A 15,332-nucleotide genomic window follows, 5' to 3' on the forward strand; every position below is an offset into this window, starting at 1 on the left:
TCAGTATGCAAATGAATTCTCTTGCAGCACTGGGGGGCATTCCCAGCCTTTTTAAAGGCTATTCACGCATATGTGGGGCTCATACAGCATGATTTTGCTGTTAGAGCCCCTTTAAAACTGAAACTTGTAGAGGAAGCCCCAAACTTTTTCATGCTCATATCAGTCTAATTATGTCTACAATAGGTAGAGCGACCTATGTGTATGTTTGTTAATCTACATTATAGAGTTAAAGGTATTTCATGCAGGCGACGGAGTCTCCAACCAGATGTGAATGTAGCCTTACAAGTGTTTTAGTTTGAGCCTCCCTTTTAAAACAGCTCTAATAGTAATATGGGACAGCTTAATATCTCATTCGAAAGCTAGATGACGTAATAATCATAATATTCAGACATTTTCTAGTCTGTACCCATTGTTATTTGAATATATGAATACTGAAATGAAAGAGCATTAGAGTACAAAAGCTTGGTTAATAGGATCGGCATGCAGCACATGACTTAAGTATAACACCCAGTTGTTTTCTTTTTTTTTTTTATTTGACTTGTTTTGTTTAAAGTTTATGTGGTTTCAGAAAGGGAGCTTGTGGCTTGTGGTCAGTGAATGATGTCTGACAATTCAGTGCCTGAAGCAGTCCATTAATGTGTTTACTTTTTTACTTTACAGATATGGAATCAAATCACTATGTTAATATGTACATATAGGAGTCATTGTAGGTATCCATGTAGTTTGATAATGTCGTAGAAAAGTTAACTTTGAATCGCAACTTGTTACTTTTTTATGCTGATTTTAATATTTTTCTTCTCTTAAAGGAACATTAAACCTAGAAATAAATAATGGCAATTATTGCCCCCCCCCCCACTGTTTGCAGTATTTTCCGCATGTTCATGAAACACCCAGCTGCCAAGTCCAGCTTTTCACATCATGTATTAGGCTCTGCTCCACACAATTGGCACAATTGGAATTTTGTTTCTAGCCTCCACTGTTCCTGAGCCAATCAATGCCGTTATTTTGTTTGGCTCTGTACTGTCAGGTGGGTGGTGTCAGCTAGGAGCAGGCAAGGAGTGCGATTCAGAGCTCTGATACGGTCCACCTCTGATTGGAGCTCTGAAACACGCCCTTTTGCCTTCTCCTGCCTGACACCACCCACCTGACAGTACAGATCCTAAGTAGCATATTAAGCATCAGAACTAACTGCACTGTTGGGGAGCTAGAGAAAATACTCCAACTGAAATTTTTTATTTTTCTTCAATGTGTGAATGGGGTTTACATTGACTGTAAAACACTGTGTGACATCTGTCCCTGGCCTAAAACCCCTTTTCTTCTAAACCATGCTCCTTTCCAAGTCTCTTGCACACACTAACTTAAAGGGGTATTCCCATCTCAAGGATCCTATCTATACTAGTAGCTTATGTAAATTGCTTTTCCTAAATATATTGCTGCTTTATTTTCTGCTATGTGAACTCATTCCTCCCATTGTTCACACAGCATTTCCATAGAGCTGGATAGGGCAAGTGACATCACTCACTGTTATCTACAGCACTGCTGGCAGGACAATCAGTTTCCACTAATTGCAGTTTACTGATAAAGTCCTGTCTGTTATCTCTCTATGTAGATACTCAGATAACACTGAGTCCGGCTGCTTCTTCTTTTCTTCAAAAAGGCTCTTTTGGGGTGAGGTTTGGGCTGAATACTGGCCATTCAAGTTCTACCACATCAAGCTAGGCCAACCAGTTTTTACTGACCTTATACTGTGCATTGGGCTTTGTTATACTAAAACAGGAAAGGGCTTTCCAGACCGTTGCCTGAATTTTGGAAATAAATATTTCCCTAGAATTTCATTATATGATGTAGCGCAAGAATATCCATTCAGTGAAATTATACAGTTCATCCTAAATAACCTCTTACACAATAAAAAAAAAACTAGCAAACTAAACAGCAGATTTGGTATTATGCATAGAGAACATACACTCACCGGCCACTTTATTAGGTACACCATGCTAGTAACGGGTTGGACCCCCTTTTGCCTTCAGAACTGCCTCAATTCTTCATGGCATAGATTAAACAAGGTGCTGGAAGCATTCCTCAGAGATTTTGGTCCATATTGACATGATGGCATCACACAGTTGCCGCAGATTTGTCGGCTGCACATCCATGATGCAAATCTCCCGTTCCACCACATCCCAAAGATGCTCTATTGGATTGAGATCTGGTGACTGTGGAGGCCATTGGAGTACAGTGAACTCATTGTCATGTTCAAGAAACCAGTCTGAGATGATTCTAGCTTTATGACATGGCGCATTATCCTGCTGAAAGTAGCCATCAGATGTTGGGTACATTGTGGTCATAAAGGGATGGACATGGTCAGCAACAATACTCAGGTAGGCTTTGGCGTTGCAACGATGTTCAATTGGTACCAAGGGGCCCAAAGAGTGCCAAGAAAATATTCCCTACACCATGACACCACCACCACCAGCCTGAACCGTTGATACAAGGCAGGATGGATCCATGCTTTCATGTTGTTGATGCCAAATTCTGACCCTACCATCCGAATGTCGCAGCAGAAATCGAGACTCATCAGACCAGGCAACGTTTTTCCAATCTTCAATTGTCCAATTTCGATGAGCTTGTGCAAATTGTAGCCTCAGTTTCCTGTTCTTAGCTGAAAGGAGTGGCACCCGGTGTGGTCTTCTGCTGCTGTAGCCCATCTGCCTCAAAGTTCGACGCACTGTGCATTCGGAGATGCTCTTCTGGCTACCTTGGTTGTTACGGGTGGCTATTTGAGTCACTGTTGCCTTTCTATCAGCTCGAACCAGTCTGGCCATTCTCCTCTGGCATCAACAACGCATTTCCGCCCACAGAACTGCCGCTCACTGGATGTTTTTTCTTTTTCGGAGCATTCTCTGTAAACCCTAGAGATGGTTGTGCGTGAAAATCCCAGTAGATCAGCAGTTTCTGAAATACTCAGACCAGCCCTTCTGGCACCAACAACCATGCCACGTTCAAAGGCACTCAAATCACCTTTCTTCCCCATACTGATGCTCGGTTTGAACTGCAGGAGATTGTCTTGACCATGTCTACATGCCTAAATGCACTGAGTTGCCGCCATGTGATTGGCTGATTAAAAATTAAGTGTTAACGAGCAGTTGGACAGGTGTACCTAATAAAGTGGCCGGTGAGTGTATTCCAGCACTACTGTTGTCTGACATAGCAGAAATGGCTGGACAGTTGTCAAATGTTCATTTTTTGATGGACCGTGTGAATGATCCTCTAAAAAATAGGACATAGTAACACAGTAGATAAAGATACAAGTCCATAAAGTCCAACCTGTAAACAAACCTGCCATGTCCTTTTTCTGGATGTTTTTCACAGACCACTGATAGGCTCGTGCCCTCGTGTCTGTGAGGGATCCGTGAACATAGATGTCCCATGGATTAAAATTTGCTGTGTAAAATGTACAGTTTTATCCATTTTTCCTGGTCGTTTTGTACAATTGTTGTGTGACTATATGCTAAATGATGATAAATATAATAAAGCTGAACTTTTTACTGTGGACATGAGCAGTGCTGGAATACCTTCTCCTGCTCAGTTAGAATAATAATTTTTATTTATATAGCGCCAACATATTCCACAGCACTTTACAAATTATAGGGTTCATAGGCTACAGATAAAATGAGACATTACAGAGTAACAAATCAATTCACACAATAGGAGGAGGGCCCTGCTCACAAGAGCTTACAATCTATGAGGTGGAAGGGGTGACACAAGGTAAAACTGCTTGTATAATGGTCCAGCTGCTCTTATGAGGTAAGGTTACACAAATAAATAAAGCTGTATGACCTGGTCACCACCCAGTGTTCTGCATACAGGGCTACACTTATATAAAGGCATCATATCCTTTGGGATAATGTGGGTAGGGGTGGCGGTATGAACAGTTGAGTGTTAGTTTGGGGAGCGCATATGCAGGAGTATTAGAGTTGGAAATCTTGCAGGCATTCCTGAATAGATGTGTTTTTTAGGATGCGATTGAAGCTGTGGAAGTTGGGTCTGGAGTAGCATATTCCAGAGAACTGGCATAAATCCGAAGACGCCTTGGAGACAGGAGTGGAGTTCTGGTTATAGATCACTGGCAGAATGTAGAGCACAAGTAAGGCAGTATATAGAAATAAGGGTGGAGATAGAGGGAGCTTCCGCAGTAGTTTGTGGATGAGGGTCATACCTTTACATTGTATTCTAAAGTGAACAGACAACCGGAGCAGTGACTTGCACAGACTGGAGTCATCGGTGTATCACGTAGATTGGAAGGTGAGCCTGGCAGCTGTATTCAGGATGGATTGTAGAGAAGAAGACCAAACAATAGAGAGTTACAGTAGATAAGTGTGTCAGGATGACAATAAGGGTTTTCAATCTTTCCATGGTATGTAAATGGCTATTGTAAGACCACTGGCTGAAATGGAAATATCAGGGTTAGGTTGGAAAGTAGAGGCTGCGACTGGTGTTCTGTAGTAGTGCAGGGGGATGTCATGGAAGGAGATATATAGTTGGGTATCATCAACATAAAGTTGGTACTGAAAGTCAAATTGATTTGTCTTATATAGGCTATGTAGAATGAGAATAGGTGAGGACCTAGGACTGAGCCCTAATGAACCCCAACAACAAGGTGTAGAGGCAGAGATACAGATGCTGTCAGAGAGATAGCAGGAGAACCAAGAAAGCTCAGTGTCTGCAAGGCCAGTAGATTGGGGAGTAGTTATGATTAGACTTTGGTGTAAAATGTATGTCCTGTGTATCAAATTTGAGATATTTTCCCAACTTGCTAGTCAAGTGGCCGTGGCTGCACACAAAACTAGTTGTGGTTTAAATATGACAGAAAGTCCATGCCCTCATAATCTCCTGCTTAGATTACTGCAACATCCTTCTCCATGGACTCCCCGTCCAGTCCACTTTAAACTGTGCTGCTTGCTTAATTCACCTCGCTCCCCTGTTCTTCATCAGCTGCTCCCCTCTGCCAATCCCTTTACTGACTACCAATTACCCAGCGAATTTCCTGTACCTGATTCCCCGTTAGTGAGCGATCTGGGCGACGGTGCGTGGGCCACGTGCGGCAGGCCGGACAGGTGTCTTCAGTGGCCCGCAGGCCGTAGTTTAAGGACCCCTGGCATATACTGTAAGTAACAGTAAATAATAGTCCTAATGCTTATAACATGAGGTACAGCTCTGTTTTGAGTGCGCCTTTCACAAATATTTTATTAGATCATGTAAGATTTACGTAGCTATTATTCACCTATTTTTGAGTGTATATAGGGATTATACCCTTAAAGCTGCATTCACATGGTGGGTTTTTGATAAATTCAGTTGACAAACACACTTGAAAAACTTCCATGCGGTTTTAAGAGCAGTGTTCTGCCTTAAATCACTATTACTGACTAAAATGTTAAGATTCATGTGCCCTTCTATAAAGGTCGTGTTACAGAATGTGTAAAAATGCCTGGATCACCCCATAACTGAACTGTGCGCTGTAGTATTTTCATTTGTGACTTTTATTGTCCATGACAAAAATGCGGAGTATGCCGATCTATATAAATATTATCAGAGTTATTATGTATACATTGCTATGTAGGTTTACTGAGTCACCAGGCAACTTGGCAGACATGGACTATATACAGGTTTGCCAGGTGGCGGTTGCTTGCTTTATATGCATCTAATGTCATATATTTTTGCTGTAAGTCAGCTGTATCGAGGGGCTGATTCCTCACATTCTTGAAAACTTATCTGTCATTGTTTTTCATTCTTTTCCTGCAGTTTATTAGTTTTTTTTTATAGTAATTCAGGCTTTTATGTCTTTGGTTATTGAGTCCCATAGTATTTAGGTCATTCATTCTTACATAATTCCTATATGAATATGACACATTGTATTCCAGATCTGCATCACTCTTGAGGAGCCGGTGACACAGCTGGATCTGTATTGCAGTGTAGTGGAGACCTAGTTATGTTCTCATGTTATGTTTTTAAAGGACTAGTTGTGCTTATAGATGAGGTCTAACGTTACGTGCTGGAATTTGGATGTTTAGGTAGGTAGTGTGTATATGCATGTGTGTGTGTCTATATTTAATATAGAATTGCTGTTTTTTTAGCTTGGTGTTGTGGAAGAGCACTGGGGTTTATCTGCTGGAGACTTGGGGATTTGCCAGTGTATTTATTTATTTAAACTTTGTTTTCCATGTTAAGATAGTATCATACCAATCTAATGTTCTAAACTCTTTTGACATTATACAAGAAAGGCAAGCTAGGTTAAAAGAAGTATGTAATCTTATTGTGTATAAAATAAAGAGGGAGTAGATATAGAGAAAAGGGGAGAAGGTATAAAAAGGACAACGAGGGAAAACAATTCTGTTAGTTGCACAAATCCTGGTGAATTCACTCTTGTGTGAGACTTTACACAATTTAGAGCCTTTAAAGTAAACTTTTATGAGTTGGCTTCTTGGGATTAGAGCACCTAGATTTTCTACAGTGGTTATATGGGACTGACTCTTATATACAGTAGATACTCTTATGCATATGATGGGCGCCCATGATAAGATATGGACATGGAGCTCCTGAAAAAAAAAATAATTAATGGCTGTTTTCTATGGACATTAAGTTTTAAGTTCTCTTCAAGTAAAAGACCACTGCCTTCTCTACTGCTTTCTTATAGATCAGACATTGTTGGTTTTTTTTTTTTTTTTTGTGTGCTAGTTTCTTTCTAAGGGTCAGTGCACACTGAGTTTTTTGGCGCTGATTTTGACGCTGAATGCGCTCCAAAATCAGCCTCCAAAAAAAGCCTCCCAATTGAGTTCTATTGGGAGGCTTTTTTTTGGAGGCTGATTTTGAGGCGGATTCAGCATCAAAATCAGCACCAACAAACTCAGTGTGTACTGACCCTAAGCAGTCCATTTAAAGGGTTTTTTTACCACTTCTAATGCATGTTTTATACCAATGAGCTGTCCACAGGATTGACCATAAGTATCTGATCTGTGGTGGTCTGGTGCTGCAGTAGAAGCAGTCTGCTCCTATTCAGATAATGGGAATAGAGCTGTAGCTGTCGAACAGCTGATCTGGGTTGGACGCCCATATGTTGGATACTGATGACCTCTCCTGTGGATGGGTCATTAGTATGAAATATGCATTAGGGGTTGGAAAATCTCTTTAGGCTAAGGCCCCACGTAGCTAGCCGCAGCAAAAACGCATTGCAGGAAAAACCGTGGTGGTAATGCATCGCACTTTTTGACGGAGCAGTGTATGTGTACAGAGGAGAGAAAGATGTAGTCTGAGCATATCTCCTTCTGAACAGAAGGATCAGACACTTGAAATCCAACTGCAGGTTCCTTTATACCTATAGGGAAACTGCTGGTGGTTTCCATAAGTATAATGGACATGCTGCGATTTCCAAAGAAAAGCAATGGTTTTGGAAATCGCAGTGTGTTCTCTGCGCATATCTTACCGCAACGTTGGATTGGGATTCTGTAAAACACTTGTCTTTTTTGGGTTTGTTTTTTTTTGAGACGTTTCTACGAGGGGCCCCAGCCTTAACCTCTGTTTTACATTGACTTCCATTTTGGATTGGTTGTATAAGTGGTCTAGTGATTTGCCTCCCTTTAAAGACCACTAACTTTTTTTGTATATCCCTGTTTCTCAGATTCTGTCAGAAATAAGATAAGATAAAATAATACTTTAATAGTCCCACCATGGGAAAATTTCAGTGAGTTACAGCAGCATGATAATACGGATACAGGATGATAACTGTAATATATTACAGAAGGAGACACACATAAGCTCAGAAAAAGCAGATCGGAGAAAAATACTAGGAGTCATAGCAGCTAAAGAAAAAGAAGACTTCAGGATCATTTAGTTCTCTGTGCGGACTGCTCTTCGCTTGGCCTGATGTAGATTATGTAGCCTGACCGCGGTTTGGAGGAAGGACCTACGATAATGCTCCTTCTCACATTTGAGGTGAAGCAGTTGGTCAATGACAGAAAAAAATAGTGTGGCATGCAGCGCTATTTTTTCGGCTGAAAGGACTGACCTCAAAACGGACATTCAACACACATTATTGTAATGAATAGGGACCATTGGATTTTGTTGGTGTCTGTCATAAGGGATTGGCCTCAACTGTATGACCTAGATGGTTGTAACAGCCATAACTACAGTGAAATCTATGAAGAAGGAAATTGTGCAAGCCAGTCAACTCTGATTATAGTACTGAACCAATTTTTTTTCGTCCACAAAATACCATAGCTTACCATGTTTTACCGTACTCTTCCAGCTTGTTAGTCATTAGTTTTATTCCAGAGCCGGTGGTCTTTATGATCCACAAGGTGGTACCACTCAATGCCCCAACATTGTTGAATGCAGAGTACTGTCATAAGTAGTGTATACACTGAACACAACTACTGTTGTCCATAAAGTATATTAACTTCAGTGGTAATACTTATATGTACTTAACATTTATATGAATGTATTTTATCAATTCATGGCGCCTAAATGTATTAATACCTCTTAAGCCGTCTCTTTGCTGCAGAGTCCTTGATCTGAACCTCCCGCTGACACATTGATATATGTACATGGATGCTACTTAGCAACTAGAAATATTTTCTGAGTTATCATCTATTTTTTTTTTTTTTTTTTTTTTTTTTTGAGTGAAATGCTGTCCCTGGCCCACCCCTTTAATGCAATGGCAAGCTGCTTGCCAAGAGTAAACCACGATTTGACTCCCAAATAAATTCCTTTGCCTGTCTCATAGATTACTGTGTGAACATATCATCGTGATAAAAGCGAGTGGACACACCTACACATTCCACCCAAGCTAGCATTTACACAACAGAATGCAGCTGGTGTGGCAAGATTCTGTAAACTGGTTGGGTAAATCATTTTCTATGACTCTGGAATGTACATTTAGATTCTGCCATATCTGAAATTTAGGCTGATTCCCGGCTGGAATGTGAACAAAAAATGCATTACTCACCAACGCTCACTTCCTCTTCTTCTGCTGGGCGTCACTTCCTTCATAAGGGATCCGGAGCCTGTGAAAAAAAAAAAAAAACGCCAGCAGAAGCAAAAAGAGGCAGCGTTCTATTGTGCATGTGTGGCTTCTGCTGGCGTTTTATTGCGCAGGTGCCAGTTCCAGATTACAGGTATGGGCAGAAGAGGGGACAGCGGCACCTCAAAGTCATCTCTTGGACGAGAAGACAGGTAAGTATGATGGGGTGGGGAGGGGGTTGGAGGACTGAGTTAGTTAACTGGCTAGGTAGGGCTAGTGGTCCCCGGGCTAGCTAGGGAAACGTGGGGGAGGGGGTGTGAAAGAGGAAATGATAGCTGTAGACTAAGACAGCGGAAAGCGAACCTTGTTCCAGTTTTCTGGTATAAATTATATTAGATCTAAGAAGTAATTTTTACATTTCCTTTTATGTGTAAATATTCTTTAGGTGGAAAGACCTCTAATGTATAGATGTTGGTAAATTGACTTAGCTTGTATCTTTACAGGTGGTAACAAGGCACAATAATGGATCCCCGATTTGATTTGAAATATCGTCCACAAGATTCCAGCGTCTTAAACCAACATAATGAAGAGAAGAAAAGAAAAATAAGAAATTCCCAAAATATAACAGATGGTTCCTATGGAGTAAGCATCAGAGTGCAAGGAATTGATGGCCATCCTTTTATTGTTCTAAATAACAAAGAAGGACACGTTTCACGAAATAATGTTTCTATGCCTGAAACAGATCGCCTCTCTCATAGCAAATCAGTACTGAACTCAAAGAACAGTCAAAATTCCCTAAACAATGTTAATGAAGATTTCCCAGAAAACCCATACAAACCAAAGATGAACACATCAAATAAAGTGACCTATGCACGATCTGGAAATAGTACTTCAGAATTAAAGGAAGTACCCCTAAAAACCAACCTGTTAAATTTTCAAAGACATCCTGAGCTCCTGAAACCATATGATCCAAATGGACATTCACTTGGCATAGACAAATATAAAAGTTCAACAAGTACAATAACCTTATCCCCCACTGAAAAAGAAAACAAAGATTTTATGCCTTTTATGTCTTTGCATAAAGATTCTGTTATAAAAGATATAGCAAAAAACCTAGTGGATGGCAAAGACATGTCTGCAAGGCAAGAAAACCTCGAGAAATCTCCAGCGGATAATTCTAGTATTTTAAGCAGTATTAGTGATAATTGTACATCAGAGTCTTTTACTTCTAGTAATGAATCTCCATATAGTACAACATCTACAACCACAACAGAATCCAGAAAGACCAGACCTGATGTTCTCCAGTTCAGAAGACAAGACTCAGCTGGGCCAGTTCTTGAGGGATCTCGTTCACGTAGGTCTTCCTGTTCTTCAACGACAGCAACCTCATCTCATTCTTTGCAGAAATTCTGGCTAGAAGAACAAGAAGATGCTATCTATGCTGATAATGTCAACAGACATGAAAATCGGAGGTATATTCCTTTTATACCAGGGACGGGCCGTGACATTGACACAGGGTGTATTCCTGGAGTTGACGAGTTAATTGAAAAATTTGATTCAACTATTCCCGTGCAAAGAAGAGGCCGATCTGCTAGACGGAATAGGATTAATCCGGAGGACAGAAAGAGGGCAAGAAGTGTTGACAGCGCACTACCCTTTGGTCTTCAAGGCAATACAGATTACTTAAATGAGTTCAGTAGGAATTTGGGGAAATCAAATGAACATTTGTTGAGGCCGTCACAGATTTGTCAACAGAAATCCCACACACAAAATTATAAATTGCCGTTCAAGAGACAAAACACCACGGGAAGCCTTGCCAACCAAACTGCGCCCTCTGAAAGTGTCCCTAGGCAAAACTACAGTTCTCTGCCTTATCGGAAGGACACACAAAATAACAGAGTAACCTCCTTTGATCAAACTGATTCAGTCACACTTCCAAGACAAAACAAAAGTAATGGAGATCTTACAACAATGACATCAACACTAAAGTTACAGAACAGAATTGCTCTCTCATCTGATGAGGGAATTAGGAAGGTGAATGCACACAATCCAGGTCAAAGTGCACAGGTTAGTACTAATATTTGCACTTAATGGGTAATGTATTTAAACTGTAACTAAACTTTCGGACAACTTTTGATTCTTTTTGGCAGCATTTTTGTCATTTAATGCATTTTGTAAACTACTTTATTAAAACATTTTGGATCCTTTCTGTGAAAAGCCTGCACTTTTCACTATTTTCATTCTTCTCTATTCAGAGCTGTTCCTTGCTACTCTTGGTATACAGTGTATGGGCTGTGTGAAATGAAGAGAAAATAAGGGTGGGGAGAGTCACTTTAAAGGGCAATATCTCAGGCTTTAAAGGGGTTTTCTGGGCAAAAACTGCTATTAATGGGTTAACAATTGTACCCAAATACCTTTAGCAGTGTTTTGAATTATTTCTGGCTTTGTCAGTGAGCTCCTCGCATTCTCTGCATTTGTTTACATGCTTCTCCCTAGCTTCCTGCTGTCCTAGCCTATAGCTCCCATGATCCCCCCTTTCACTCCCTCTCTCACACGCCCTCCCTGTTTCCCTAGCTAGCCTGTGAACTACTGCCCTATCCACCTACCTACCTACCTACCTCAGCCCCATGTTCTCCCCCCCCCCCCCCACCCCCACACACAATCATACTTACCTCTCTTCTGTGTCCTGGAGAATAGTGTTTTCAGTCCTGTTGGCATCTTCTTCTGTGGACTTCTTGCGCATGCGTGTTATGTGCTCTTCACTTCTGCTGGTGACTGTACATTAAAGCTCTATAGCGCACGCGCTGGGAGAAGCTGAGTAAGTGCCGCTTGGTGCCAGAAGAATGAAGATGTTCGGAACAGGGATGGGAGAGTTTTTATAATGCTAAAATATATATATATATATATATCCTATTAATATTATAAATGTGAAAGTTTGTGAGTTTGGATGTTCGGATGTTTGTTCCTCAATCACGGAAAAACCGCTCGACCGATTTGGCTGAAAGTTTCCACAAACATAGTTAATACACCCGATTGCGCAATAGGCTACTTTTCGTCACAATAGCGCACATACGTTTGTGCCAGGACCCCCACAAAACCCAAACTCACACCACCATCTCTGCAATCTCACACACTTTGAACCATAGCAAGCCACAAAATTCATATTGCCCTCTGCAGCCTCGCCCCTAACCCCACACAATCACATATACATATACTTTACCACTTTGCCCCTCACCTTAACGATACTCCAGGAGGCTCTCTTTAACGCTCCGGAGCAGCCATGTTTGCCGACCCCCACCCCTCTGACAATCCGCGACATCGCCCACCCATGTCAATACCCCTAGGCAGTCTAATAAATGCAAACAAAAAACAAGTTTAAAAAAAGTAAAAAAATATATAAAAAAAAAATAAAAAGGATTAAAAATTCAAATCACCCCCCTTTCCCTAGAACACATATAAAAGTAGTTAAAAACTCTGAAACACATGCATGTTAGGTATCCCCACGTCCGAAATCGCCCGCTCTACAAAGCTATACAAATATTTTTCCTGTTCGGTAAACGCCGTAGCGGAAAAAATGGTCAAAAGTGCCAAACCTCCATTTTTTTCACTGTTTTGATTCTGATAAAAATTGGAATAAAAAGTGATCAAAGCAATAACATTTCCCGAAAATGTTAGAACTACAAAGTACACCCGGTCCCGCAAAAAAAGACGCCCTATACATCCCCGTACACAGACGTATAAAAAAGTTACGGCTGTCGGAATATGGCGACTTTTCAAAAAATAATTTTTTTTCAACAGTTTTGGATTTTTTTTAAGGGGTCAAAATATAAATAAAACCATATAAATTTGGTATCCCCGGAATCGTAATGAAACACAGAATACAGGGGACAGGTCATTGTGGCTGCACAGTGAACGCCGTAAAACCAAAGCCCATAAGAAAGTCGCAGAATTGCATTTTTTCTTCAAATCCACCCCATTCTGAATTTTTTCCCTGCTTCCCAGTACATTATATAGGATAAATAATGGTGGCATCATGAAGAAAAATTTGTCCCAGGAAAAATTAAGACCTCATATGGCTCTGGGAGCGGAGAAATAAAAAAGTTATGGGGTTTAGAAGGAGGGGAGTCAAAAACGAAAATCAAAAAATGCCATCGGCGGCAAAGGGTTAACTTCAAATACTTCTGTCCCAAAGTCACTATGTAAAGTTTCTCACAACACCGTATATATAGCAGCTCTAATACAAAGTAACTTCAACACAAACGTCTCACGTATTCTCTGAATTACAGCAAAAACAAGATATAAACTTACATTTCATATCCCATACCTGATACACACTACGAAAACCTTACCCACGCCTGTATATACCCACTTCTACAATCACCGCAGATGAAGTCGCGGGTACCAGCTAATATATATATATATATATATATATATATATATATATATATATATATATATATATATATATATATATATCCAATTAAAAGTTGGGTGGGGGGAGGAGTTTAGTTTAGGGATTTTTTTTTTTTTAAATGTAATATTTATTTATCCCAGACAACTCCTTTTAATATTCATAAAAACTTGCTTTTAATGTGTCATGTGAAAGAAGAGATTCACTTCTAGGATGCAGAAGAAGCAATTCTACCAGTATAACTTCCAGAGATACCACTGGTTGAAAACAGTTGAGATTAGGATATGCTGCATATAAATATCCCAATCCCAACTGTGTTTTCAACCAATGATCTCTCTGGAAATCATAACTGCATCCTTAGGCCCGGTTCACATCTGCATTTGGGTTTCCGTTCAGGGAGTACACTTGGGAACCACCCTAAAGGAAAACTATATGCATTAAAAAGTGGTTACCTTCAGGAAACCCGTGAACCCCATAGACTATAATGGGATCCATGTGGTTTCCGCTCAGTTTCCGTGCGAAACATGTGGAGAGAAAAGTGCTGCTTGCAGATCTTTTCTCTCTGCATGTGTTGTGCGGAAACCACATGGACCCCATTATAGTCTATGGGGTTCACGGGTTCCTCAGATAACTGCTTTTTAATGTGTATAGGTTTCTGTTCGGAGGGTCCCCAAGTGGACTCCCTGAACAGAAACCTGAACGCAGATGTGATTGGGGCTTTAGTTTCATATCACAACAAAAGCAAGTTTTTATAATGCCCAAGATATAGCCATCGGAAGTGACCCTCCCCACCCTCATTTTCTCCATTTCACACCGCCGTACACCATACACAATGAGAAGCAGGAAACCGCTCTCAATAGCGAATTTCACAGAAAGAAGCCAATATATTATGGAGTTTATTAATGACACAAAAGCTGCCACAAAATCAATAGTTGTCTGAAAGTTTAGTTTGGCTTTTAAGTTTTTTGGAGCCTTAAAAATAGATCAAGTTTACACGTGAATAATTTTTTTTTTTTTATAATATAATACAATCAAAATCCACACGCTTAAAGGGGTTGTCCAGGAATTTAGAATTTGTGACCTATCCTTAGAAGTGCTTTATGCTCCCCCAGTGTCCAGAGGCTGCAGGAGCCACTGGCATGTGTGAGGTCTGGGTGTCAGACAGTCACAGATCAGATGAAACTTGCTGGAATACATCTTTAAGGAAAAGGCACCATTCTTTTTAGGATTGGCTTGAAAAGGAATGGAAAATATATAGGAAGCTCGGTACTATTCCGTTATCGGGCCAGCAGAGCTTATCAGCACCAGCATCGGGACAGCAGCAGTCAGCATTTCAGCATTGGGAATGACATCTGAGGACTGACTGCTGGCCCGATGCTTGTGCCCAGCTCTCCTTCCATCTGCCCGTACCCCTCTCTGGCCCAGCTCTCCTTCCATCTGCCCCTCTCCCCGCCACGTGACTAGGCTTGACCGACATTACTAGTCGCCGGGACGCTGCAGGAAGTTTGTCCCTCTGGGTCACCATAGCTCCCCGCCGTTACTATGGTCAGCGCATCCCTGAATCTCCGCCGCCACTTTCAGGACCCTTTATTGAGCCCCGGTGTGTGCTATTTTTTTCCTTCCGGTCTCCGTTCTCTGTGCCGGCCATGGCTTCCAGTGCGAGCGTCTTTCTTTCCTCCTGAACGCTAATGGCCAGAATGAGAGCGCCGAGGTGAGGCCTAGTCGAGTGGCAGGGAGAGGGGGTACGGGGCAGATGTAAGAAGAGCTGGGGGGCAGCACTGGGAGGATGGATGGGGGCATTGATGTACTGGTTACTAGAGACAGGGCGCCAGCATCGGGCCAGCAGTCAGTCCTTGGGGCGGGCCAGAGAGGGGTACAGGGCAGATGGAAGGAGAGCTGGGCACAAGCATC

General features: G+C 41.2%; 1 protein-coding gene across 1 annotated transcript in view; it reads left to right on the forward strand.

The window, feature by feature from the left end:
- The window catches only part of CGNL1 (cingulin like 1), an 87,501-nt gene that overhangs the window by 11,460 nt on the left and 60,709 nt on the right, over positions 1 to 15,332 (forward strand). The window contains exon 2 of the mRNA XM_075273489.1: positions 9,514 to 11,077. Within this exon, the coding sequence (XP_075129590.1) occupies positions 9,533 to 11,077 (1,545 nt within the window). The 5' untranslated portion in view covers positions 9,514 to 9,532. The remainder of the gene's footprint in view (positions 1 to 9,513; positions 11,078 to 15,332) is intronic.

Source organism: Leptodactylus fuscus, chromosome 5 (assembly GCF_031893055.1).
Source record: "Leptodactylus fuscus isolate aLepFus1 chromosome 5, aLepFus1.hap2, whole genome shotgun sequence".
Classification (NCBI taxonomy): domain Eukaryota; kingdom Metazoa; phylum Chordata; class Amphibia; order Anura; family Leptodactylidae; genus Leptodactylus; species Leptodactylus fuscus.